This window comes from Leptonychotes weddellii, chromosome 13 (genome assembly GCF_054177405.1).
Source record: "Leptonychotes weddellii isolate Sample4059 chromosome 13, ASM5417740v2, whole genome shotgun sequence".
NCBI classification, from domain to species: Eukaryota; Metazoa; Chordata; class Mammalia; order Carnivora; family Phocidae; genus Leptonychotes; species Leptonychotes weddellii.
The window spans coordinates 66,694,401-66,718,814 of NC_138381.1; the positions used below are offsets into that span (position 1 = coordinate 66,694,401).

Here is a 24,414-nt window from a genome sequence, read left to right on the forward strand (position 1 = left end):
GCATCATCACCATGGATCAAATGGGAATAACAGCATAGCTCAGAGTAGGGGGCATTTATTATAAAGGGTAAAGTTCTTTGCATATAGTAAGTACTCAGTAATGTCAGCTGTTATAACTTTTCTAAATTATTTTCTAAGTACCGTTCGGATATTTTCAAGGGGCCGCTGAAATTCTTGACAACTGGAAAAGGTTTTTGATTGTCAATACTTAAGACACCAACTGTTCCAGGTGAACACTATTACTATAGTGAAAAATCTCAAGTGGAGTTTTCAGGTAGTTGAGCTCAGAGAACCATCTATTTAAAATGAACTAGATCTGGGGTACCTGGGTGGCTCATTTGGTTTAGGGACCGACTCTTGATTTCAGCTCAGGTCATGATCTCAGGGTCGTGAGATCAGGCTCCACACTCAGCACGGGGTTGAGTCCACTTGGGATTCTCTCCCTCCCTCTGCCCCTCCCCGCGCGTGTGTAGGAACATGCACGAGTGCACACTTGCTCTCTCTCAAAATAAAACAAAACCTTTAAAACAAAATAGATTCATTAAAAAAAAAAAAGTAAAATATTTGCTAGGATGTGATCATGGTTAAATGTTTGCATGAAATAAAACAGAAACAAAATAATTCAATGAAGTATAATTCTGTACTACTGTGCTATTCTGAAATGTGAAGACTGAAAACATCAAGATCAAAGATCCCTGCAAAGATACATAAGAACACTGCTTTTTGTAGTTTGGTACTCATACTACTACTTAAAAAAAAAAACAAACTTTTGAAGCATAGCTTTGGTTTTCACATATCATTCAGAGGATTCACTGTGTTCCTGGAGAAAATTAAATAGGAGTGAGACACATTAAGCAAGGTTCTGAATTACTTTAACATCATGGATCAGAATCCCATGGAAAAAATATTAGAATGTTCACAACACAGTAAAATCAAAATCGAGCTCATATGAATGACGTTGGGTGAAACCCTTCCAGTTTACCTAAATGTTCTATGCTGGGGCTTCTTACCCAGACTCCAGGAACACCACAAATGGACTTCAGAAATGTCTGTGACCCCATTAAGAAATTATGAGCTCTATATGAAAGAGTGACTACACGTGCATTTTCTGGGGAGAAGGCCTCAGCAGTCATCAGCACCTTTAAAGGACCCCTACGAGAAAGAGGTAACTCTTTGGGGCTCTGCAGAAAAGGCAGCACAAATTCCTAGCTGCTCAAGTTCACACAACATTTCAAGGTAGCCTAATTATATTCAAAACAGGAAGGAAATGACTCAAGTCTCTGTAGATTAGGCATTTGAGACAACAACAAAAATGATACAATGGAAGAGAGAATGTTCTGAAATATGCACGAAATGCTGCAGAAGGGCAAGACAGTCATTAGTGTGGCAATGGTGAAGCAGTTTTCCTTTGTCCCCTACCACCTAATGAGTGAAGAATACACATTCCAAGAGGAAGTCTGAATCTAGACTCATGTGAATCAAACACATCACAGAAAGTTCAACTGAAAACAAGTAAGAAAATAAGGAAGTGGAACAAATAACATTTTCAGAGAATACGATGGAGTCTGTATAACCCACACTTTCTTGAGGTCCTCTTTTTCAACTCCTCTACCCCCTGCCCCATCGCAAAGGAAACTGGTAATCCCACTTGCACACTACACAGGCCATGAAAGAACCACATAAGGTTATCACAGTACTTATTTAAAATCGGTCTTCATATAACAAGATGAAGTTCAGAACAGTTGCAAAAACACTAGGGTTCAATGATTTAATTATGATGGTTAACTGGACTTTATTGTAACCAAAGTCATCATCTTACCTTTGAATTACTTCAAATTTCAAAGCAGGTTAATCCAAGCACCAAGAAAAGCTGAGACCTGTCAATTCAGTTTCAATTGCTAAAATGGATCTGAACTCTAAATCTAAAAACTCTAAATCCCTTATGCAAGGGAAGAATGGTTTTGAGCTTTCAAAGCACCCATAGGTCTATCCTGCCCGAATGCCCAAATGTATCTATTTGCCAGTGATTTTGTTTTGTAGGTTGTAATTAATGTATGATTTAGAACCTCAACTCTAGCTTTAAGACACCGCAAAGGTTCTGTACTAAACAACGCAACACACACACAAAAAACTTAAGATGAGATGATCCTAAGAATATTCATTGACTCTTCCTTACCACTGAATGTGGTTCTCCCAATTATCTCCATCGGAAAAATGAGGAAATTAAGGCTGGACCAAATGAAATCACCAGCCCAAGATCACCCAGAAACAAAACCTAGTTGAACCCAGGCCGTTCAGATCCCAAAACTCGAGACACGCATTGCTTCCCAAGCGCTGGTTGTTTGCAAGACCTCGACCTTCTGGAGATTCTCCCCGGTGGAAGTAGAGTGGGAGCCGGGATCTTAGGAGCATGGAAATCATCTACGGGGGTCCCCTGGAGAGTATCAGTGGACGGAAGCGGCGAGTGCACCCACCCCAGGCAGGGCCCCCTCGCGCGGCGGGGGTCCGCGGGGCTGCGCGGGGAGCTGGGGGAACACCTGCAGCCTCAGGGGGCCGCAGCCGGGAGAACGCTCGCATTTTACTTCTGTAATTGGCCTTCCTGTGCATTGCCCAAGCCCCTTCCTGTTGGGGAAGCAGCGCCGACCCCGCAGCCTCCCCGCCCCGCCTGGGACGGAGGGGAGGAGAGGGGAGGAGAGGGGATAAGAGGGGAGGGAGGGGCGGGAGGGCGGCGGCCCCCTAGCCCGCCCGGCTGTGACAGGCCCAGGACGGGTCCCGCCCCGAGGGCACCCCGGGTCCTCCTCCTCGCGACCCCAGGTGTGGGGTTCGGACGCCGGGACCCGCCCGACTCGAGGGGGCGGCCCCGGGGCAGGGGTCCCTTCGAGCAGAGCTGAGGGAAGCGGGCCCGGCCGGTGCGACTCACCCGGCCCGCTGCAGTCAGCGCACACCTCGCTGCTCCGAAGCCGCTTCGACATGGCTCCCGCCTCCCACCTGCCAGGAATCAGGGTCCCCGGGACAGCGAAGGCGGCGGCGGCGGCGCTTCCGCTCTAACGGGTCCCAGCGGCGGCGCTGGCGGCGGCGCCTCTCCCCTCAGCGCCTCGCAGCCGCGGCGCAGCACGCACGCGCGGGGAGGTGCCCTTCGCCGTCGGACAGATCATGTGACCGGAAAGGGCACGCTGCCTTGCCGCCATCTTGAGTGAGGGCAGATATGTGCCCCAGCATCTTCTGCCCTGCCTATATATTTTCTTCAATTTGGGTCTCTCTCTTTGGAAGTCCCAGCACTGAGTAATACCAGGGGAAGCTGCAAAATCTCGTGGCCAGAGTTCTGCAGCCACAAGTTTCCTGAGGCAATCAATAGTCAAGTTACTTAGTATAACTGGTCAAATTCATTCACTTAATCAATAAATACTTACTAAGCATTTACTATGTTCCACATACTGTTCCAGGTGCAGAAGAAATAACAGTGAGCAAAGAAGACAAAATTTCCTGTTCTCATGGCGCTTACATTCTACTGTGGTAGACCTACAATAAAATAAATCAAATAAGCAACAGTTTTAGTCTCATGTGGAAGATGGAGCTGATATGTTATCTACCTCTAGTGCACGATTTTTTTTTTTTTGGCATGTCTTGCTACATAAGAATGATTTTTTTTTTTTTACATTTTTAAAGGGTTGTAAAGAAGAAAAAGGAGAAGAGAAAGTGGATGAATAATATCCGACAAAACTCATATATGGCCTACAGAGCTAAATATTTACTATCTGGCTAAGGACAAATGGAATAATTTACAGAAAAATGTGGTGTGCCTGCCCTATTGTAAGCACTCAATAATAGTAGCTCCCACTATTCTTGGTATTCGGTATCACTATTATTTTCTAATCACAACTTTTTGTTTTTGAGAATAAGAATAGATGGCCTACAGTAACACAGGATGGTGTGAGATAAACACAATGAGATGAGTTTAATCAGTGTGAATGAGAGAAGAGATGTGACCCTAATGCTAATGAATATTTATTGTATGTATTATATGTAAATGCAGCCATGATCTCCAGTCAGGAAATATTGGATGCCTTTTAAGGTCCAGGCACTGTTTTGACTTTAGATACTCCGGTAAGCAGCCATTGTGGAGTTCTGCAACTCATGAATAAGAGAGATGTTCAATAAATATTGAATGATGAAGAGAAAGATTAAGTCGCATAAAGTTTCTGGAAAGATAGGAAGTCCTGGAAGAGGTCTTAGAAGCTCTGGATGTTGGTCTACCTCTCCATTTTGGGAAATGTGTGGTGTAGGAATAACTGCATAATTCCCACACATTCCACAGGGAGAGCCTCTGGGTGCCATCCTGATGCTCCTGCATCCTGTTTTGGTTCTCAGACTCACAAATCTTCTGGACTCAACACATGTGGAGAACGGATTAGGCCAGGATTCTTGAACAGCTGTTGTTGCAGGCATCTGAAAAGCTAGCTGCACACAGGCCAGGGAGGGAGAGGGTATGTTTTACAGGATGCACTGAATAACTTCCCCCAGCTGTGTGGTCTAGTTGTAGACAACTGTGTGGATAACTTTGGCTGGTGAGTAGCTGCAAGTTGACTTGGCTCTTCATTGAATCAAAAGAGCTGTAGTGTCTGAGGTTGAAACCCAAAGAATGAACTTAATATTTGCAGAGTGTGATCAAGTCTGGGTATTATCTATTAGTCTTTTTAGCCATAATCCAAAACTCAAAGTGGCTAGTTCCAAAAATAAATGACCCTCATATGTGGAAGAAACCACCATCATATGTAACTTTGAATCATAACCCGGTTTGGAGTTCAGATAGAACAGTGGTTCTCAACTGGGGATGATTTTTCTCCCCCTGGGGACATTTGGCAATGTCTGGAGGTATTTTGGCCAGGGGAGTGCTATGGCATCCAGGGGATAGAAAGGCCAGAGATGCTCAACATCCTACAAAGCACAGGACAATCCCCACAGAAAGAAAATTACTGAGTTTACAATGTGCCGATGTTGAGAAACCCTGAGGAAGAACAACTCCCTCGTTATGCAAACCTTCAGTGCCACTTCTCCAGAGTTTTTAATATTCCCTCTTTAAAATTGTTCGGTGTTGCCCACTTCCAAAATGGCTTCTGGCCAATCATGGAAGCACTGCCCAATTCCAAAAAGGCTGCAAGGGAGTCAGTAACTGGAATGGTTTGGTCCAGGCCCCAGCGGCCACCCCCTGAACTCAGAGCGGATGGAAGAGGCCCAGTTGTGGACTGAACCATGTGAAATCGCTGGAGCAGGGGGGAAGGGGCTGGTGACGGAAAGGCCGAGTTTTCCGCGTCCAGATCCTGAGCTAAGGGAGAGAATGTTAGCTCTGTTTGGGGGCTGCACTGTGTTTCCGGGTGTGTAGCTGGGGGTGGGTGCGATCGGGCCGACTCCGGGCCGCGTGGCTGGCCTCGTTTCCCCCCGCCGCGGCGTGCACGGTGGTTCGCCCCGCGCACTTCCCGGTTTGGGGCAGTTCGGCCCGCAGAAGTCGGTTCGGGAGCTGTCAGCGCGGGCGGGAGCGCGGCGGGGTGCGGGGTGGGCACGGCCGACCCCGTCCCGAACCCGGCCCGCGACCCCCGACCTCCCTCGCGCCCCGCACCCGGTCCGTAGGCCGCCCCGCCGTGTACCGCGCCCCTCTCTCACTCTCTCTCTCTCTCTCTCTCTCTCTCTTTCTCTCTCTTGCGCCGGCCGCCGGGCGGGTGGGCGCCGGAGACCCCGCCGGGGCTGAGGCTTGGCAAGCGGGCGGTGAGGGCCCGGCTGCGGCCTTTTCGCCATGTCCTCGGCCCGCGACAACAGCGGCCACTTCCCCTTGCACCTCCTGGTGTGGAACAACGACTACCGGCAGCTGGAGAAGGAGCTGCGGGGCCAGGTGAGGGGCGGGGCGGGGGTCCGCCGGCGGCGAGGGGCGGGGGGGAGTGCGGATCGGGAGGTCGGTTTGTCCCCCTGAGCCCATCTCCAACCTTCTGCCTTCGGGGCCCCGCAGACCCCTTCAGTTCTGCAGCCGTGGAACAATAATAATAAGAGGACATGTATCGGAGTGCTTACTGGGTGCCAGGCCCTGTGCCAAGCGCTTTATGAACATTATTATCTTTTTGCCTTTCCAACAATCCTAGGAGATAGGCACTGTTATTATTACATTGGCCAGAGAAGGAAACTGAGGCTCTCAGAGGTTATGTGCCTTGCGCAAGGTCGCCCCCCTGATAAATACCAAGTCGGGACTTTAACTATGGCCGGCTGGCTCCGGAGTGCACTGTTTTAACCAGTTTAGCTCTACTGCCTCTCCCAAAGAGGTGAGAACAGCACACACCGCTCACCCCACCCACCCTTTTTGTAAGGAAGGGCTTGGTTGGGTTTGGAGTCCAGGTTCTAACTCGCCCTGTGACCTTGGGCAAGGCATTTTTCCCATTCTGGCCCAGGGAGGCTGATACATACCAAAGTTTGAGAGTCACGGGTGCACAGGATCCTTAAAATCCCTTCCTATCCTCAAATGCTTTGATTCCTTGTCTTTTATTTATTGCTATCTCTTTAAAGCAGTGGTTCTCAGTTGGAGGTGGTTTTTGACACACACCTCCCCACCCGCAATGGTAATGCGTGGAGACAAGGACAGTTTTGGTCCTTACCGGTGGGGAATGGGTGCTACTGGGATCTTAGCGGTAGAGGCCAGGGATGCTGCTCACCATCCTACAGTGCACAAGACAGCTCTCCACAACTGAGAATTATCTGGTCCAAAATGTCAGTAGCGTTCTGCTTGAGGAAACCCTGCTTGTGCCCTCAACTTACAAGCTAATATACTTAGCAGTTAGGATAAGGATTTGTAATTATTTGGTGTAATTCTTGTTGACTTTGAAGTCCTTATTTTTGAATGGCTCAAAATCGATGCTATAATTGTCAAGAAATTTTAGAGAAAAAGGAGCACTTTTGGTTGGCAAAAATTGAGCAAGGTCAGCATCACCCCGTTTGGTGAATGGTTACTGCTAAGTGAGTGTGTTCTCGTACCCTGCTGTATTTTTTAAAAATCTGTTGAGCACTTGCTGGAAGTCAAGAGTTGCTCTTTTTTCATTTAAATCCTCTGTCCTCAGAATAAACTTTTATTGTGAGAGTCATTGGTCTTAATTAGATCACGCCCCCAGAGTAGATGATGATTCACCATTAGGTGTCCCAGTATACCTGGTGATTTCATTCCCTTTCTGTTACTAGATGTGGTGCAGAGGGAATCCTCCATCGTTTTGCTCTCAGCTCTAAGTGTTCTCATCTTGGACACTTGAAAAACGACCAGACAATCCTGCTGTGTTGTGCATCTGCACTTCCTCAGTATCGGTGCTGCCCCAGCTTCTTGTGAAATACCAAGATAAAGTACAAAGAAAGTCACAGAACTAAACTCCCTTTTGATAGAGAAGTTCAACGCCATCATTAAGCCACATACTCTTTCAATACTGATTTCTGAAAACAGCAGGCTTTCTATTCATTGGAGGTGAAGAAAAGAGCTTGAATGAAGTGCAGTTTTTCTTCGGAGAAAAACTTGTTTGATAAGAACACGGTCTTGGGTTTACCATCTAAAATGTGGCATAGTTGAATTCTTTCCTTTTCCTGTAGGCTGTAATTCATTGAAAGTTCTCTGTGCCTCTTACCTCGAAAAATGTTAAGGACATTCGTGATCAGAGAATTATAATTCTGCAGCAGATTTTCCTGGAGTACATTAGATCCTCCCCCCCCCTTACTGTCAAGGCGGGGGGTCAAAGGAAGGATATTCATACTTGCTAATTATTTGGTTTTGACTTTGTTATTGTTTATCCCCGTAGATCATTTCATAGTATATCAGTCCTCTCTGAGGACTCGGTAGTTGAAGCCGATTCATAAAGAGCATCTTTACCGTGAAAGCTTGACTGTCCTGACCACATAATCTAATCTCAATCCTGAAACTTGGCCATTGAAGGGGTAGAGGTGGGGCTGGCTTCAAGGGCGTGCTACCTGTACTCAGAAGGGGTATGCTTGGTATAATGCTCTGCTGTCACCATCTTGAAATTCTTTCTTTTTTTTTTTTTTAAGATTATTTATTTGAGAGAAAGAGAGTGAGAGCAAGACAGCGTGGGAGGGGGGCGGAGGGGGAGAGAGAGAGAATCTTGAGCAGACTCCCTGCTGAGCATGGAGCCTGACTCGATCTCACAACCCTGAGATCTGACCTGAGCTGAAATCAAGAGTTGGAGCCTTCAGTTGGTTAAGCGACTGCCTTCAGCTCAGGTCATGATCCTGGAGTCCCTGGATCGAGTCCCGCATCGGGCTCCCTGCTCAGCAGGGAGTCTGCTTCTCCCTCTGACCCTCACCCCTCTCATGCTCTCTCTCTCATTCTCTCTCTCAAATAAATAAAGAAAATCTTTAAAAAAAAAAAAAAAAAAGAGTTGGAGCCTTAACCAACTGAGCCACCCAGGCGCCCCCACCGTCTTGAAATTCTTAATTATTTTTTTCGAACAAGGAGCCTTGCATTTTCATTTTTCACTGTGCCCTGCAAATTATGTAACTGGTTCAGGGTTAAGAAGTTATTCATTGATATCATTAAAATATGTGGCAGGAAATATTTTGTTGCTTTCATATTTGTCAAGATTCTCTTGATTATGAAACAACTACGGACTTCTGTGACTTGGAGGCAGTTGGGTTAATGGCCAGTACTAATACTGATAACGTTGTGAGCTTGGGCAAGTTATTTACTCTTGCTGAATTGTTTTATCATCTGTAAAAATAGGGAGAGTAGCACTGAAAGCCTACCCATTTGTCAGGCATTGTGCTGAAATGCTTTCTGTGCAATTTTAGATTTAATTCTCACACTGCCCTGGAGTGAATGCTTTCATGATTCCCATTTTAGAGATAAGGAAACCAGATAAGGTGGAGAGGCTCAGTTGCCTGCTTAGCCTGTGGCTGAACCAGGGTGTGAACCCAGAACGTCGGACTCTGTCCTAATGCTGTATTCTTAACCCTTGCATTCTGCTTCTTTCCGTAAGAGTCCCTCCAGTTCAGAATCGTGGAAAATAAGGCAGAGAACAGATGTGGAAGCGCGGCACATAGTAAGTGAGAGTAATCCCATTTATCATCGTTGCTGCTGTGATTATGATAATCTTCCTGGGCATTCAGTTTCTTTTATGTATGCCCCAGTTTTTCTGCAAGGAACGTGTATTGGCTGCATAGTTAAAAACAAAAAATTCCAATCACCCCAGCAATACAACCAGCTGTTTCACTTAGTGTTTTGTTTGCCAGTGAGCTTCTGCTCTCTGTTCCTTCCTTCCTCCCATCCCACGAGTGAGACTCAAAGCAGGCACACCAGTAGCTGTAAGGATTGTATTTTGTTCTAGGAACAACAGCACAGAAGGAATCAAGTTTATCCAGATGAAGAGGGTAGGCGCGTTTCCGAGTGTGCATGAGTCAGCCCCCACCCCAAGGTCTTGCTGAGAGCTGGAGTGTGGAGTTTGCCAGCTCTGCATTTGTTTCGAGCTTTCCATGTTGGCTCAGCAGAGGCACTTTATTAAGTGCCTCTTAACGCATTAGTTCTACTGTCTTTAATATTCAGTGGGGCCTTGAAGTCAGTGCAGTGGAAATGATTTGTGTCACGGTTATGTTGTTTGTCATTTAGCTAGAGAGGTCTATTAAACATCCCTGGCCTTCTTATGGATGCTGGGAGAATGACTGAACACTTAAGGGGACATATGCAAAGGTCAGTCAGTGCACCTTAGATGGGGGGGAAACCCAGGACCGAGTAGGGTGGAGGGTGGCAGATGAGGCCTGACTCGAGGGCCAGGCCCCAGTGAGGAAGCCAGCAGGTGAAAGTATACCATCAGGTCAAGAGGAAGAGGATGTTCTAGGCGGCAGCAGTCCTCAGAGCTTGACGGGGAGCTACCCTGGGGTTGTCGCCCCAGTCTGCAGCAGGCCAAGTGGGGCACTGGGCACACATTCAGGTTGGTGCCTGTTGGCTGGAGGCCTTCCAGGAGCCAGGGGCCAAGCATCCAAGATGAAGAGCTAGAGCCTGCTCTCACGTGCTCCCTCTTGGCCCTCGGGGGCTCAGGCTCGCTTGAGGGAACTATGCCTATGGATACCATTTCCCGCCTGACTTGGCAGGGGCTGGGGGGCGGTGGTCAGTTTGGGCCACAGCTGCAGAGGACCAGAGCAGCCTGAGATGCACAGGAATGAGGGTGGACTTCTGGAGAGAATGGAAGGCCAGTTAGCAGCCTCTTGCTGGAGCCCCCACCCCACCCCACCCCCACCGCCAGAGGTAACAGTGATGGTTGATGAAGCACTTACGTTGTGTTGGGTTTGGAGGCACAGAAGGGTTGGTTAATGCACCTGAGGCTAGTCAGGGGCCTGGACGTGGGCCTGTTGTCTGGCTCTGCGGCCTGCACTCAAAGCTTGGCCTTTTGGGCACCTGGGTGGCTCAGTTGGTTAGGCGACTGCCTTCGGCTCAGGTCATGGTCCTGGAGTCCCGGGATCGAGTCCCGCATCGGGCTCCCTGCTCAGCGGGGGGTCTGCTTCCCCCTCTGCCCTCTTCCCTCTCGTGCTCTCTGTCTCTCATTCTCTCTCTCTCTCAAATAAATAAATAAAATCTTTAAAAAAAAAAAAAAAAAAGCTTGGCCTTTTACTGCCTGCACTCAAAGCTTGGCCTTTTACTGCCTCGGGAGGGCAGCAGGATGAAAACAAGTCTTTGAGCAAGCAAAGTCAGTGGGCTTAAATTAGCAATTAGGATGGGGACGTGCAGAAATCTCACTGCTTTTTTTCTTTGGGGGCACTATCATAGTTGAAGGGGTGGGTGTTTTTAATTTGGTATAGTTCATGACTGAAGAAACATAAAGGGAAAACTGAAATGATCAGCTTCCAATGTGAATTCCAGTTTAATTCTGAACGCTCTTGCTCACTGAGCTAATGTCATTGGTTAGAGACCCTAAGCCCCACTATAAACTGTAATGAAATCTGAACAGATCCCTTTTAGGAAGAAACTGACCGCTTATATGTGGGTGTATGATAATAAGAGCTATTTCTTCTTAGTGCTTCTTAACAGGGTTAGTATTATGCCTTTAGTCTTGTAAGAACTCTGTCGGTCGGTGTTTTTTATTCCCAGTTTACAAGGGAGCAAACTGAAGCTCTGGAGAAATTAAACAACTCATCAAACAGTATATAGGTGATAGATTCGTTTTATGTATTACATAAAGCACATACATACATAGGTTTTTTCAAACATCTTTATTGAGCTATAATTCACTAATTATAGAATTCACCCATTAAAGTATATCACTCAGTGGTTTTTAGCGTCTTCACTGAGTTGTGCAACCATCACCACGATCAAATTCCAGACATTTTCATCTCCCCAGAAAGAAACCTCGTACCCCATAGTCACTCTCCATTTCCCCTCCACCCCTTCACCTCCAGGCGACCACTAATCTACTTGCTGTCTCTCTAGATTTGCCTATTCTGGACATTTCCTATAAATGGAATCCTATGATATGTGGCCTTTTGTGTCTGGCTTCTTTTACTTACCATGTTTGTGAGGGCCATCCACACTGTGGCACGTATCAGTCCTTCATTCCTTTTTATGGCCGAATAGTATTCCCCTGTCTGGGTGTACCTCATTTTGTTTATCCATTTACCAGTTGATGGATATTTGTCTCCCCCGCCCCCCACACTTTTTGGTTATGTGGATAACGCTGTATGCATATTCATGTACAAGTTTTCATATGGGTGTTATGTTTTTATTTCTCTTGGGTAAATACCCATGAGAGGAATTGCTGGGTCATATGGTCACTCTATGTTTGACTTTTTGAGGCCCTGCCAACCGTTTTTCAAATTGGCTGCACCATTTTACATTCCCACCAGCCGTGTGTGAGGGTTCCATTTCTCCACATCCTTGTCCACACTTGTTATTCTTTTTGATTGTAGTCATCCTAGTGGGTGTGAAGTGGTATCTCATTGTGGTTTGACTGACATTTCCCTAGTGATGAGTGAAATTGAGCCTCTTTTAGTGTACTCCTTGGCACTGGCATATCGTCTTTGAAGAAATGTCTATTCCAAATCCTTTGCCCATTTAAAAATTGGGTTGTCTTTTTATTCTTGAGAAGTTCAAGTTCTTCATATATTCTGGATACTAACTAGCCCCTTATCAGATAAATGACTTGCAAATATTTTTTCCCCTTCTGTGGGATGTCTTTTTACTTTATGGTATCATGTGAAGTACAAAAATTTTCAATTCTGATGAAGTGCAATTTATCTGTATTTTCTTTTGTCTCTTATGTTTTTGGTGTTGTATCTAAGAAGGTTTTGCCCAACCCAAGGTCACAAAGATGAACTCTGTTTTCTTCTAAGAGTTTTATTGTTTCAGGTCTTCCATTTCTGTTTATGATCAATTTAGAGCTAATTTTCATGTATCATATATATAAAACTTCATTCTTTTGCATGTGGGTATCCAGTTGTTCAAGCACCGCTTGCTGAAAAGATTATTTTTATTTTTTTTAAAGATTTTATTTATTTATTTGACAGAGAGAGACACAGCGAGAGAGGGAACACAAGCAGGGGGAGTGGGAGAGGGAGAAGCAGGCTTCCCGCTGAGCAGGGAGCCTGATGCGGGGCTCAGCCCCAAGACCCCGGGATCATGACCCAAGCTGAAGGCAGACACTCAACTACTGAACTACCCAGGCGCCCCTAAGTTGTATTCTATTGATTCTATCTTTATGGCAGTACCGTACTGTCTTGATTGCTGTAGCTTTATACATAGTTAAGTTTTGAAATTGGTAATTGTGAATCTTCAAACTGCTCTTTTCAAGATGGTTTTGGCTATGCTGGTCTCCTTGCACTTCCTGAAGAATTTTAGGATCAGCTAGTCAATCTCTACAAAAAGCCAGCTGGAATTTTGATAGGTATTGCGTTGACTCTGTAGCTCAGTTTGGGGAATATTTTGTTTTAAGATTTTATTTATTTATTTGAGAGAAAGGGGAGGGTTAGAGGGAGAGGGAGATGCAAACTCCCCGCTGAGCAGGGAGCCCGATGTGGGACTCGATCCCAGGGCCCTGGGATCATGACCTAAGCCAAAAGCAGATGCCTAACCAACTGAGCCACCCAGGTGCCCTCAGTTTGGGGAGTACTGACATCTTAAGTATTAAGTCTTCTGAACCATGAACATGTGATGTTTTTCCATTTATTTAGGTCTTAATTTCTTTCAACAATGCTTTACAGTTTTCAGAGTTTATGTTTTGTACTTCTGTTATTTATTCCTAAATGTTTCATTCTTTTTGATGCTATCGTAAATAGAATTGTTTTCATAATTTCATTTTCAGTTGTTAGTGTATAGAGAGACAATTGATTTTGTTTCATTTTTTAAAACTGAAGTATAATTAACATACAATGTTGTATTAATTTCAGGTGTACAACATATTGATTCAACAGTCCTATACATTTTCAGTGCTCACCATGATAAGTGTAGTCACCATCTGTCACCAAACAACGTTATTACAATATTATTGACTATATTCCATATGCTGTACTTTTCAAAATCTTTGTACCTTACTTATTTTATAACTGGAATTTTGTATATCTTAGTCCCCTTTATCTATTTTACCCATCTCTCCACTCACCTCCCCTCTGGCAACAACCAGTTTGTTCTCTGAGAAATATAATTGATTTTTATGTATTGATCTTGTATCTTCCAATCTTGCTGAACTCCTTTGTTAGTTCTAACCCTTTAGTGGATACCTTAGGATTTTCTATATATAAGATCATGTCATCTGTGAATAGAGATTTACTTCTTCCTTTCTAATCTGGATGCCTTTTCTTTCTTTTTCTTGCTGTATTACCCTGGTTAGAACGTCTAGTACAGTACTGAATAGAAGAGACAGAAGAAAACATCCTTGTCTTGTTCCTTATCTTAGGGGGAAGGCATCCAGTCTTTCACCATTAAGATAATATTAGCTGTGAGTGTTCATAATTGGGTGCTCTTTGAGGAAATTCCCTTCTATTTCTAGTTTGTTGAGTGTTTCCTGTTTTTTTATTTTTATTTTGTATCATGAAGGGGTGTTGGATTTTGTCAAATGCTTTTTCTCCATTGTCGTAGCCTTGTTTGGGCCTCTGTAACAAAATACCATAGACTGGGTAGTTTATAAACAATAGAAATTTATTTCTTAAAGTTCAGGAGGCTCTAAATCCAAGATAATGGTGCTGGGAGATTTAGTGTGGTGGCTGGAGAGGGCTCTCTTCCTGGCTCATAGCAGGAGCTTTCCAGCTGTGTCCTCACATGGTGAAAGTGGGTCTAGCAAGCTCTCTGGGGCCTCTTTTTTTAAGACACTAACTCCATTCATGAGGGCCCCACACTCATGACCTAAGCACCCCCCCGCCCCTGCAAAGGCCCCACTTCTAATACCATCATCTTTGAAAGTTAGGATTTCAACATAAGAATGTAGACTACAGTTAGACCATAGCATACATCTATTGAGATGATCATGTGTTATTTTATTTTATTCTATTAATATGCTGTGTTATATTAATTATCAGATATTAAACCACCTTTGCATTTGAGATAAATCTCACTTGGTCCTGGTGTTTAATGGTCCTTTTTATGTGTTGCTAAATTTGTTTTGCTAATATATTGTTGAGGATTTTGCATCTATATTCATTAGAGGTATTGGTCTGTGGTTTTCTTTCTTTGGTAATGTGTTTGTTATCAGGATAATACTGGGCTCATAAAACAAGTTGGGAAGTTTTCCTTTATCTTCTTTTTTTTTTATTTTTGGAAGAGTTTGTGAAGAATTGATATTAATTCTTTGAATGTTTGGCAGAATTCACCAGTGAAGCCATCTGGGCCTGAGCATTTTTTAAAGTTTAAAAATTACTGATTCAATCTCTTGTTACAAATTTATTCAGATTTTCTGTTTTTTCTTAAGTCAGTTTTGCTAGTTTATGTCTGTCTAGGAATATGTGCCTTTCATTTAAGTCTCTACTCTGTTGGCATACGGTTCACAGTATTCCCTTTTTTTTTTTTTAAGATTTTATTTATTTGAGAGAGAAAGAGAGAGATTGAGAGAACAAGTGGGAGGAGGGGCAGAGGGAGAAGCAGACTCCCTGCAGAGCAGGGAGCCTGATGCGGGACTTGATCCCAGGACCTTGGGATTATGACCTGACCCGAAGGCAGACGCTTAACCAACTGAGCCACCCAGGTGTCCCATAGTATTCCTCTTAAACACTCTGTATTTCTGTAGAGTTGGTAGTGATATCCCTTCTTTCATTCCCGCTTTTGGTAAGTGGAGTCTTCTCTCTTTCTTTCTTGGTCAATCTAGCTGAAAGTTTATCAATTTTGTTGATATTTACCAAGAACAAATTTTTGGTTTTGTTGATTTTCCTGTTTTGATTTGCTGTTCTCTGTTTTGCTAATTTCCACTTTAATCATCCACTGTCTTTAATCCCAGTCACCATAATATAGTATTTTTCCTCCGTTCTCTCTTTTCAAATGAGAAAGAGGTGCAGGAGGCTCTGAACAGCTACAGTCGGCATTGCAAAATGGGCTGCTGTCTGGCTCATACGTACTTTTTTCCCCTGTGGTCCAAACTAGTCAACTACTTAATGTATTTGGCTTTGATTTTACACACCATTTCTAGTGGTTGCCCAGGAGCTTGAGTGTTAGTCCTTGGTCTGAGATGTTTTGTTTTGGGGTGTGAATCGCATTAAATAGAATTTCCCCTTTTTGTGTGACAGTATTGTTAAACATCTCCTCTGTATCAGGTGGTGCGCTAAACCCAGCACCTTTCCCGTAAACTGAACTTGTTAGGTGAGGAAACAGTTTATATAACATATGTAAAGAGGCAATGAATTTGCTAATTATTTCTTTCTTGCTAAACTTCAATCTTTAGTTGGATTACTGTTTTAAAAACAATGGTTTACTGCAGATTAGAGACCAGGGTGGAGGAAGCTAGGAAATGCGAGACTTGGAACCGGCCCTTTGGAAGAACATCAGTGTCTCTGGTGAGAGAGACAAAAGCCATACCCTTGGGGAAAGCCAGGGAATCCCAGGAGGTGGTGTGGGCCCCTTTCCAGGAGATGTGTTGGTATTCCAGTGCCGGAGAGAACGCTGAGGCCTGGGATTGGTCCAGGAGGACATGTGCTCACTTAGCAGAATGTCTTCGGCCACTGCTGTCGTTCCTCGAGAACAGTTCCTGTCTTCACTGCATGCCAGCCATGATGCACTTTGCAAAACAGGGAGGTTCAGTAGCTGTTGGGCAGTAGCTGTTCAGCTCTGCTTACCTTTCTCCCCTGTGGCCAGTAAGTGGAACATTCTGGATATCTTTGGAGGCTGCAGTTAAAGCCTGCACAACAACTAGCATCTCAAATCAAGATAAAAGCACATTTCCTGAGAAGTATTTGAGCACTTAAAACGTTTTACATCCCAGAAGTCCCATGGTAGTTTCTTGCGTCCTTGGAAGAACGGTCAGAATCCTCTTTGGAAGGCAGCATTCGGTCATTCAGACTGGGCTCATACCACCAGAGAAACTGCCACTTGGCTCTCCACCCAGTGCAGGTGGCGGAAGGAGGGCCGGGATTCGAATGAAGAGTAAAAGCCAAATGGCTCTGCCCAGCATGGGGAAGAAAACCTTCGAGGGGAAACAGACCACAGTGGCATGTGTTTGTTCTCACATTTACCTAGAAACATGTCCACATCCACGTCTGGTGGATCACGCTCATTGCAGGACCCGTGGATGCTGCCTCTTCACAGTGCTCAGAACTCCATACACAGTAATGAGAGTGGCGTTCTGGGGGGAACCCAGCTAGAGAATGTGATTTTATTCTGACCCAAATGACCTTCTGTACTTTCAGTTTTGCTTAAAGTCCTCCACTTCCTGGTCTAGACCTGAGTGCTGATATACGCTTGAGAAATCCCCCATGTTCGGCGTCACAGGGTGGTTGCATTCATGAAAGCCCCTAGCCCTATTTATTTATTTATTTATTTTTATTATTTTTTTAAAAGATTTTTTATTTATTTATTTGAGAGAGAGAATGAGAGAGAGAGCATGAGAGGGGTGAGGGTCAGAGGGAGAAGCAGACTCCCTGCTGAGCAGGGAACCCAATGCGGGACTCGATCCAGGGACTCCAGGATCATGACCTGAGCCAAAGGCACGCTTAACCAACTGAGCCACCCAGGCGCCCCCCTAGCCCTATTTAGACTTCATCTGAGGGCTGTTGCGGGCATAAGACGTGCCTGATGATCTGAGGCCTACAGTCCACGTTAACTTATTGGGCACTTCACTTTATAGAAAAAGGAACTCAGTAGTGATCATCTTTATTATAGCCCTCAAATTAATATTTCAACCACTCCCACACGCAAGCATTCTTTCTTCCATATAGTGCTGTAATTAATGTGTAATTTTCCACTTTATACTAAATTTGATCTCTCACACACATTTCCATGTTTTGATATAATATATACAATCTTACAAACGCCAGTGTTTACCTCACAGAATGTGGAGGCCCTGGACCCACGAGGTCGAACCTTACTGCACCTTGCTGTTTCTTTGGGACATTTGGAATCTGCTAGAGTCTTGCTGCGACATAAAGCAGATGTTACAAAAGAAAATCGTGAGGGATGGACAGGCAAGTATGCTTTTAAAATATCTGAAAGCCTTTTGTTTCGGTATCTCTTTCTGAATAAAGGCCAGTCTCAATGATAATTGTCCTCAAGTTATCTTTATCTTAAGACTCTTTCTCTCCTGGGAGTAGGGGCCGGGGCGAGGAGATGCGGGCCTGCAGCACAATGGTCCGAACTGTGCCCTGGGCCAGAAGCCCTCAGTGAAGGGCGAGTCCTATCCAGAAAGCAGCTCTCAGTTCAAACCCTTCCACCACATATGAGTGTGGAGGCCAGATTCCTCCTGAGGAGTGTGATGGTAACTACAGTGAATCTCTCGGGATAGGCAAAATCAAAACGAAATTATGGCTACAAGTAGCCTTTTCCGGTGAAATCCGGGCATTTCACTTGCTTGCAAGCAATGAACTGTTGGTCAGAGTAATTCTGTTGGCTGAGCAAAGATACACCCAAGCCCTACCTGCCCGGTCCACATGTAACCACGGTTGTGTGATCACACAGGTAAAGCCTGCTCTCTGAAGACACTGTCAGGATTTCAGAACCAGTGGTAAGAGAGGGGGTTTGGGGGGAGGATGGAAGTTGGTTTGCTCTAGAGGCTACAAGCGCTGTATTTTCTCTTCACTCAGTTAAGAGCTAGCGATAGCGGTCATGGTCATAAAAGTAAGGTGGGATGTAGCCTCTCCCCCTCTTTGAAGAAAATGTTGATCTTTGATCTACAGACTCCTTTCAAACTAGCTTAGGAGTTTGTCAGAGTCTGAGACTACTGTGTGATGAAGTTTCACCTCCTTGGTTTCCAGTTTTACATGAGGCTGTGAGCACTGGTGACCCCGAGATGGTGTACACCGTTCTTCAACATCGGGACTACCACAACACATCCATGGCCCTTGAAGGAGTTCCTGAGCTGCTCCAGAAGATTCTCGAGGTATCCATAAAAATGTGGCAATGCCATAATTTGAGTTAAATGCTGACAACATAGCTGGAGACATGGTTAGACATCCACTTGTACCTTCCTAAGAGTTTAATGAATTGTAAATACAATACGTTTAGTACCAAAGAGCATTATTCCTTATCTATTAGACGGATGAGGTCTTTCACCGATTACGTTTCTATGTCACTAGACCTATCCTTTTAAGTGCTGCTTAAAAATTATAACTTAAGACAAATGGACATCAGACAATTTGTCTAGGTGCCTGTTTTCTTAACAGTGGCCTTCTGAACATAGGTCTTTTTTTTTTTTTTTTTTGGTTAAAGATTTTTATTTATTTATTTGAGAGAGAGAGAGCATGAGAGGGGAGAGGGTCAGAGGGAGAAGCAGACTCCCTGCTGAGCAGGGACCCCGATGTGGGACTTGATCCCGGGACTCCAGGATCATGACCCGAGCTGAAGGCAGTCGCTTAACCAACTGAGCCACCCAGGCGCCCCCGTAGGTCATCTTTTTTTTTGAGAGACAGCGCACACATGCAAGTGAGGGCAGGGGGGTGGGGGAGGGGCAGAGGGAGAGAGAATCTTCAGCAGGCTCCACACCCAGCGTGAAGCCTGAGACAGGGCTCAATCTCACCCAGAGATCATGACCTGAGCCGAAATCAAGAGTCGGACACTTACCCAACTGAGCCACCCAGGTGCCCCTGAGCATAGGTCATCTTGAGGAAATTGTGATGAGCATTGGTTACTGTGCAGAGATTTCCAGGGCCTGCTGAGGCTCCGAAGTGTGTATGCACCTTCTCCTTGCCACTTGTGTTGACTCTAGCTGTTCGCATTTCGTGACTTCTCATCCATTGGCTTAGTTTATTTACAGCCATTGGCTTTGGGCCAGTGAAGACAGTTATCTATCTGTGAATTAAAGTGTATGGACTCTGTGACACTTGGAGTCATTTTTATGAAAATTTACTTATGGGGTGCCTGGGTGGCTCAGTCGTTAAGCATCTGCCTTCGGCTCAGGTCATGATCCCAGGGTCCTGGGTTCGAGCCCCGCATCGGGCTCCCTGCTCCACGGGAAGCCTGCTTCTCCCTCTCCCACTCCACCTGCTTGTGTTCCCTCTCTCGCTGTCTCTCTCTCTGTCAAAAAATAAATAAAATCTATAAAAAAAAAAAAAAAAGAAAATTTACTTGTAGGCTCATGGACTATTTTGCATGATGGTTGCCATTCTCCAGAAAGTCTCTGTTACCTGCAAGAACCATCTTATGAGCCAATCGTGCAATGTTCTCAGGGCCGCAGGAGACAAGAAAGTACCATGCTTCAATTTTCGTGTCATTTATTCTTAAGCACATAAGTGAGCTTCCCAAAATATCTCCAAAGATATTTGCTAGATAAATCCGCTTTACACTTCCGTCAACATGTTTCTTGAGAAAAATTAACGGCTCTATTGAGAAAAGGAACAACTTTGCTGTAAGACAATCACTGCTCATTATCTGAGCACTCTTTTTAAAAAATGTATTTCTCTGACGCTCAAGCAAAATCAGTCCTGGAGGTACTCATTTTTCATGTACTACATGAAACCTTCCAGGAAATATGAAATAGTTGTATGCGTTGCTTTTAAGCAGTGTTGTGTGTGTGCAAAAGATCAAGTGGATTTCTTGTTTTCTTATCTAACTTACTGGAGGAGGAAAACACATTTGCCCACTTGGCAAAACAGAAACTGACTTAACGTGGGGTCATTCTTCCTTTAAAAAATCCCATGTAAAGGATTTCCTTTTTTTACCTGTATTGATCCATAGCAGTAAACTGCATCGGGTTGTCTTGTCCACTTGAAGTTAGACACAGCCTATGAATGACCTGTGTGCCCAGTGGCACCAGATGCTGTTGCTGACGTTTTGTCTTTCAACATTTTCTCCTTAAAACAAGCCCCCCTTTCTTATCTGCTGCCCCTTAGAGAGCCTTTTGTCCATCACTGGAATCCTGGTTTTATTCTCGGGTAGATTCTTGGTCTTCCTTTCCTGTGTTTCTGTAAAAACCACGAGAAAGCCATGGCAGGGGGTGGGGGGAGGCAGGGAACAGAACAACACCTGGGATTTCTAGTATTTCTCTTATTGGATGGTAACTGTTGGATTTCTTAAGTAGCTCTCCAAGAACCTTCCGTAAGAATTTGGGGCAGGTCGGAAAGTCGTCCTAAACAGGGCTGCTCTCGTGGTGTAAACTTTTATAAAGTCAAATTCTAAAAGTTGAAGAGGAAAATAAGGGCAAAAGTCTGTTAACTGGAGGGAACATCAACTTCCTGGGGAGGTGATGTCTGGCAGCCTCTTCTGGTTTCGAGGTCCAGTAAATATGAAGCACTTCCAGCACACAAAACCTGTTACAGTCGAGCTCCCCCATAGAATAGATGGAATTGATGTTCCTTTCTTTTTGTTCAGAATAGCCTGTTACCCACATTGCATGGTGGTGCCTAGGCCCATCTTCCAGGCTAATCTTTCTGCTACTGTTAGGAACCAGACTGTGTCCTAAATCAGATTTGATTTTATCCCTCTCTAACCTTGTTGCTCTCAGTTAACTTTATTAACTGTCTAGACATATTTTATATCGAGATAAAATAACAGCCTGCATATAAAATAAACATTTACTTTGATGGGTTTGCATTTTATGTTTCTTATTTTCTGTGTTCTTTCCTTCTCCTCCCCCTTTAAAGCCTCATTAACCCTTACCATGTTTGTGTTCAGTTAATAGTGCTAAGGGTCATTTACTTTAAATCTTTGTCCTTCAGGCTCCGGATTTCTATGTGCAGATGAAATGGGAATTCACCAGCTGGGGTGAGTGGCTCTGGGCTTGTAATTTATTTGTTTCCAAATTTACTGAGCCTGAATATAAGTTTATTTTTCCTTTATGAAAACTGAATATATATATATTTTTTTAATCTAAGAATTGCATAGAAAAGAATAAGGAAAAACAATCACCTATAATCCCACTTAAGCACAACTACTGTTAATGCTTTGGATATTTTCCTTCTAGTTTTTTCCTCCGTGTATAGGGATTTTTCTCCCGAGCATCTGTAAAGAGAATATATAGACAATTTCGTCTCCTCCTTTTGTCACTTAGAGCTGATACCTGTCCATATTATTAGTTTTTTTTAAAACATCACCTTAAAGGGCTAAAATTTTAGTAAGTAGATTTACCATAATTTATTCCTCATTTCCTTATGTGGTTCAACTTGCTTCGTTTAAACTTGTTATTTTAAGGAAGAAGATGAGACAAATGTCGGGATAGCTTGGTATTTTACAAAATGGATGTATTTCTCTAAAATCTTCTGTAAGGCAAATCGACTGACAGTAATTTTCATAGATGTTCCAATTTTATTTCTTGTAGATCAGTTAATGACAGCTCTTAATTCCCAGGTTCCCAGCCATTTCACTCCGACTTCTCTGTCAGACAAGAAGTCATATTTGTAACGAAACATTTAAATGAAGTAAAAAGTATGTAACAGAAGAGAACTTCAGGTTCTTCTGGAAACCTTACGAGTTCTTTTCCAACGCCAATATACGGAGGTGAAGCAGCCACAGATCTTAGCTGCTTTAGGTCTCATATTTTGAAGGGTGGATGTGGCAATGTGGCAGGCAGGCCATGGCCACGCGGCGGGAGCAGCAGATGTGAGCGAGAAGTCCAGACGGACACGCTCCATAGCCCTGATGGTGGTCGACGGTCACAGAGAGAGGTTCAGTTTTGGGATTAAGACTATCCTTGGGAGAGTCATTTAGAGTTTTCTCTGGACGAGACATACACCTGCACTTTTATAAAGAGCTATAGAACAGAAGGTCCACTTTTATTTTTTAGAAGTGACTTCCTGGATCCTCAGTGTGGGAGCCAAGCCCAGTTCTGTCTGATGGTCACTGTCATGCCACTGCTCTTCTTTTATTAAAGTCCCACTCCTGATTTCCTGGGCCTGCGTGTTCTGCTTGGCCCTCAGGTTTTTTCTCAGTAGTACCTTTCTCTTCTCTAGTGCCCTTGGTTTCTAGAATATGCCCGAATGACGTCTGTCGCATTTGGAAAAGTGGTGCCAAACTACGTGTGGATATCACATTGCTGGGATTTGAGAACATGAGCTGGATAAGAGGGAGGCGTAGTTTTATATTTAAGGGAGAAGGTGAGTGATTATATTCTGTTTTCAAGTTACAGAGTGATTTTTAACCATCAAAATGTGTTCGTATTCTTATACTTTATATAAGTATAATACTTTATCTGATCCTCTCTGGGGCTTTTTTTTTTTTTCTTTTCCTTTTTTGGTTATTCTTGTTAACTTTTCAGCTAACAAAATTTTCAGTTAACTTTTCAAAACAAAATTTTTTGTTTTGATGTTTGGGGATCCACAAGATTCCCTAGTCCCAAACCATGGAGCTTTGAGTTTCTGGAAGCTAGAATTGACCCAGTATTGATTGTGGTTGTACTAATATTAGTCGGATTCACACTTACCATATAGTTTAATGTGGTCCTTTCCCCCTGTGAGGCCTAATAGTTTAGAGCAAGAGTCTGGAGGAGTTTTCAGTTCTATTCCAGATTCTACAAGAAGAAACTTCTGGAGGGGTTTGTGCCTTGGTTAACCAGGAGGAGAAGCGTCTCTGGTCATCTGCCTCTGGGCCTTGCAGAGGCATGGAGAGCTTTTGAGTGTAGGGGAAGTAGAGGCTGTCAGAGCTATTGGCCTGAGTGTTTTTACCTCAGGACACACTGAGCTGAGGCAGTCTGCAAGAGCCCTGAGTGTTTGCCTAGGATGTCACATCCAGCTCTCTGTAAACCAAAGCAGCATAACCTGAGCTAACGTGGATACATATTATCCTGGATTTAGGCTTTCTTTACTCTTAATGAATATACTGACTTTCCTCTCTTTCTGTTTTCTTTGTTTCCATAAAATTAGTTCTTAAGACTGAGAATTTTCTGTTGAGTCAAACGTAAGACTGAAGTGCCCTTTTCTTCTAATTTAGATAGAGCAGTGGAATTAGGACATCTGTTAGTAGCAGAAGAGAAAACCCAAATACCAGTCAGTGTGGTGTCCTGATACTGCTGCTGCTTGGATAGTGGTACCCCTGTGAGGCAGGGTCAGTCCCCCATCGCCGGCCTTGCCAGGTGATGGCTGTCTACCAGGGACTCTCTGTGGCTTTACCTGGGAGGGTCTTGGGAAGACCCCTGAAGCTTGGCACATGCCTCTGCAGACAGGGAGAGCACCTTCAGCTAGGTCTCTGTTGCTAAAGCTGGGAATAGAGGAGCCTGCTGTCACCGCTGCGGCCCAGCTGTGGAGACAGGGGTGGGAAGAACTGAGTGCCACTGGCAGGGCCGCTGAATGACTGTGTGGCTTTGGGGAGGTGGCTCGGTCTCTCCGGGTTCCCGTGTCCTTGAAAGAAACAAAGGAATGAATCTCGAGATGACATTGCTAAAGTCCCCACGACCCTAAGATGTCATGAGAAGAGCTGCTATTCCCTGATTCACTGGCAGAGTTGCTCGAGTCAGTGTTCTTAAGTGTAACTTACAAAAGGGCACGCCAATTACGGGCGGCTGCCCTGCGGAGGATAGATGGTATGTGATGGCATGTTCCATTTGTATGGAGGACTAAGGTGTATTTGGTATTCGTATGGCCACGAGGTCTTCCGAAGGTTCAAGCTAGCCTCCTTTTGCAACTGGCAGTGGGTCTCAGAGACAGGGTTTCTGGTAGACAGCTGCTTTTTATGGTGGTGCTCGGAATTAGATATGCAGTCCGTGAGTTTCTTGTGCATCAAGCAAGGATTGAGCCACTTGAGTGGTAGCAAAGGTGGGCACGCGTCCTTCCTGCTGGAGGTGGGAGTGTGTATTTGATTGAATCGGGAAGGTGTGCTCTCTTGTGATAGTCGTTCTCGCCCAT

At 44.5% G+C, this 24,414-nt stretch overlaps 2 protein-coding genes across 12 annotated transcripts in view; one reads left to right on the forward strand and one right to left on the reverse strand.

Moving 5' to 3' along the window:
• The window catches only part of GIT2 (GIT ArfGAP 2), a 49,360-nt gene extending 46,242 nt beyond the window's left edge, over positions 1–3,118 (reverse strand). For all 11 annotated transcript variants that reach the window (XM_081802024.1, XM_081802023.1, XM_081802026.1 and 8 more), the window contains exon 1: positions 2,921–3,118. In XM_081802024.1, coding sequence (XP_081658150.1) covers positions 2,921–2,972 — 52 coding nt within the window. In that variant the 5' untranslated portion in view covers positions 2,973–3,118. The remainder of the gene's footprint in view (positions 1–2,920) is intronic.
• A 2,369-nt stretch (positions 3,119–5,487) lies between these two features.
• Positions 5,488–24,414, forward strand: part of ANKRD13A (ankyrin repeat domain 13A) — a 32,147-nt gene continuing 13,220 nt past the window's right edge. Inside the window, exons 1-5 of the mRNA XM_081800948.1 lie at positions 5,488–5,884; positions 17,481–17,613; positions 18,400–18,524; positions 21,298–21,343; positions 22,528–22,671. Coding sequence (XP_081657074.1) covers positions 5,789–5,884; positions 17,481–17,613; positions 18,400–18,524; positions 21,298–21,343; positions 22,528–22,671 — 544 coding nt within the window. The 5' untranslated portion in view covers positions 5,488–5,788. The remainder of the gene's footprint in view (positions 5,885–17,480; positions 17,614–18,399; positions 18,525–21,297; positions 21,344–22,527; positions 22,672–24,414) is intronic.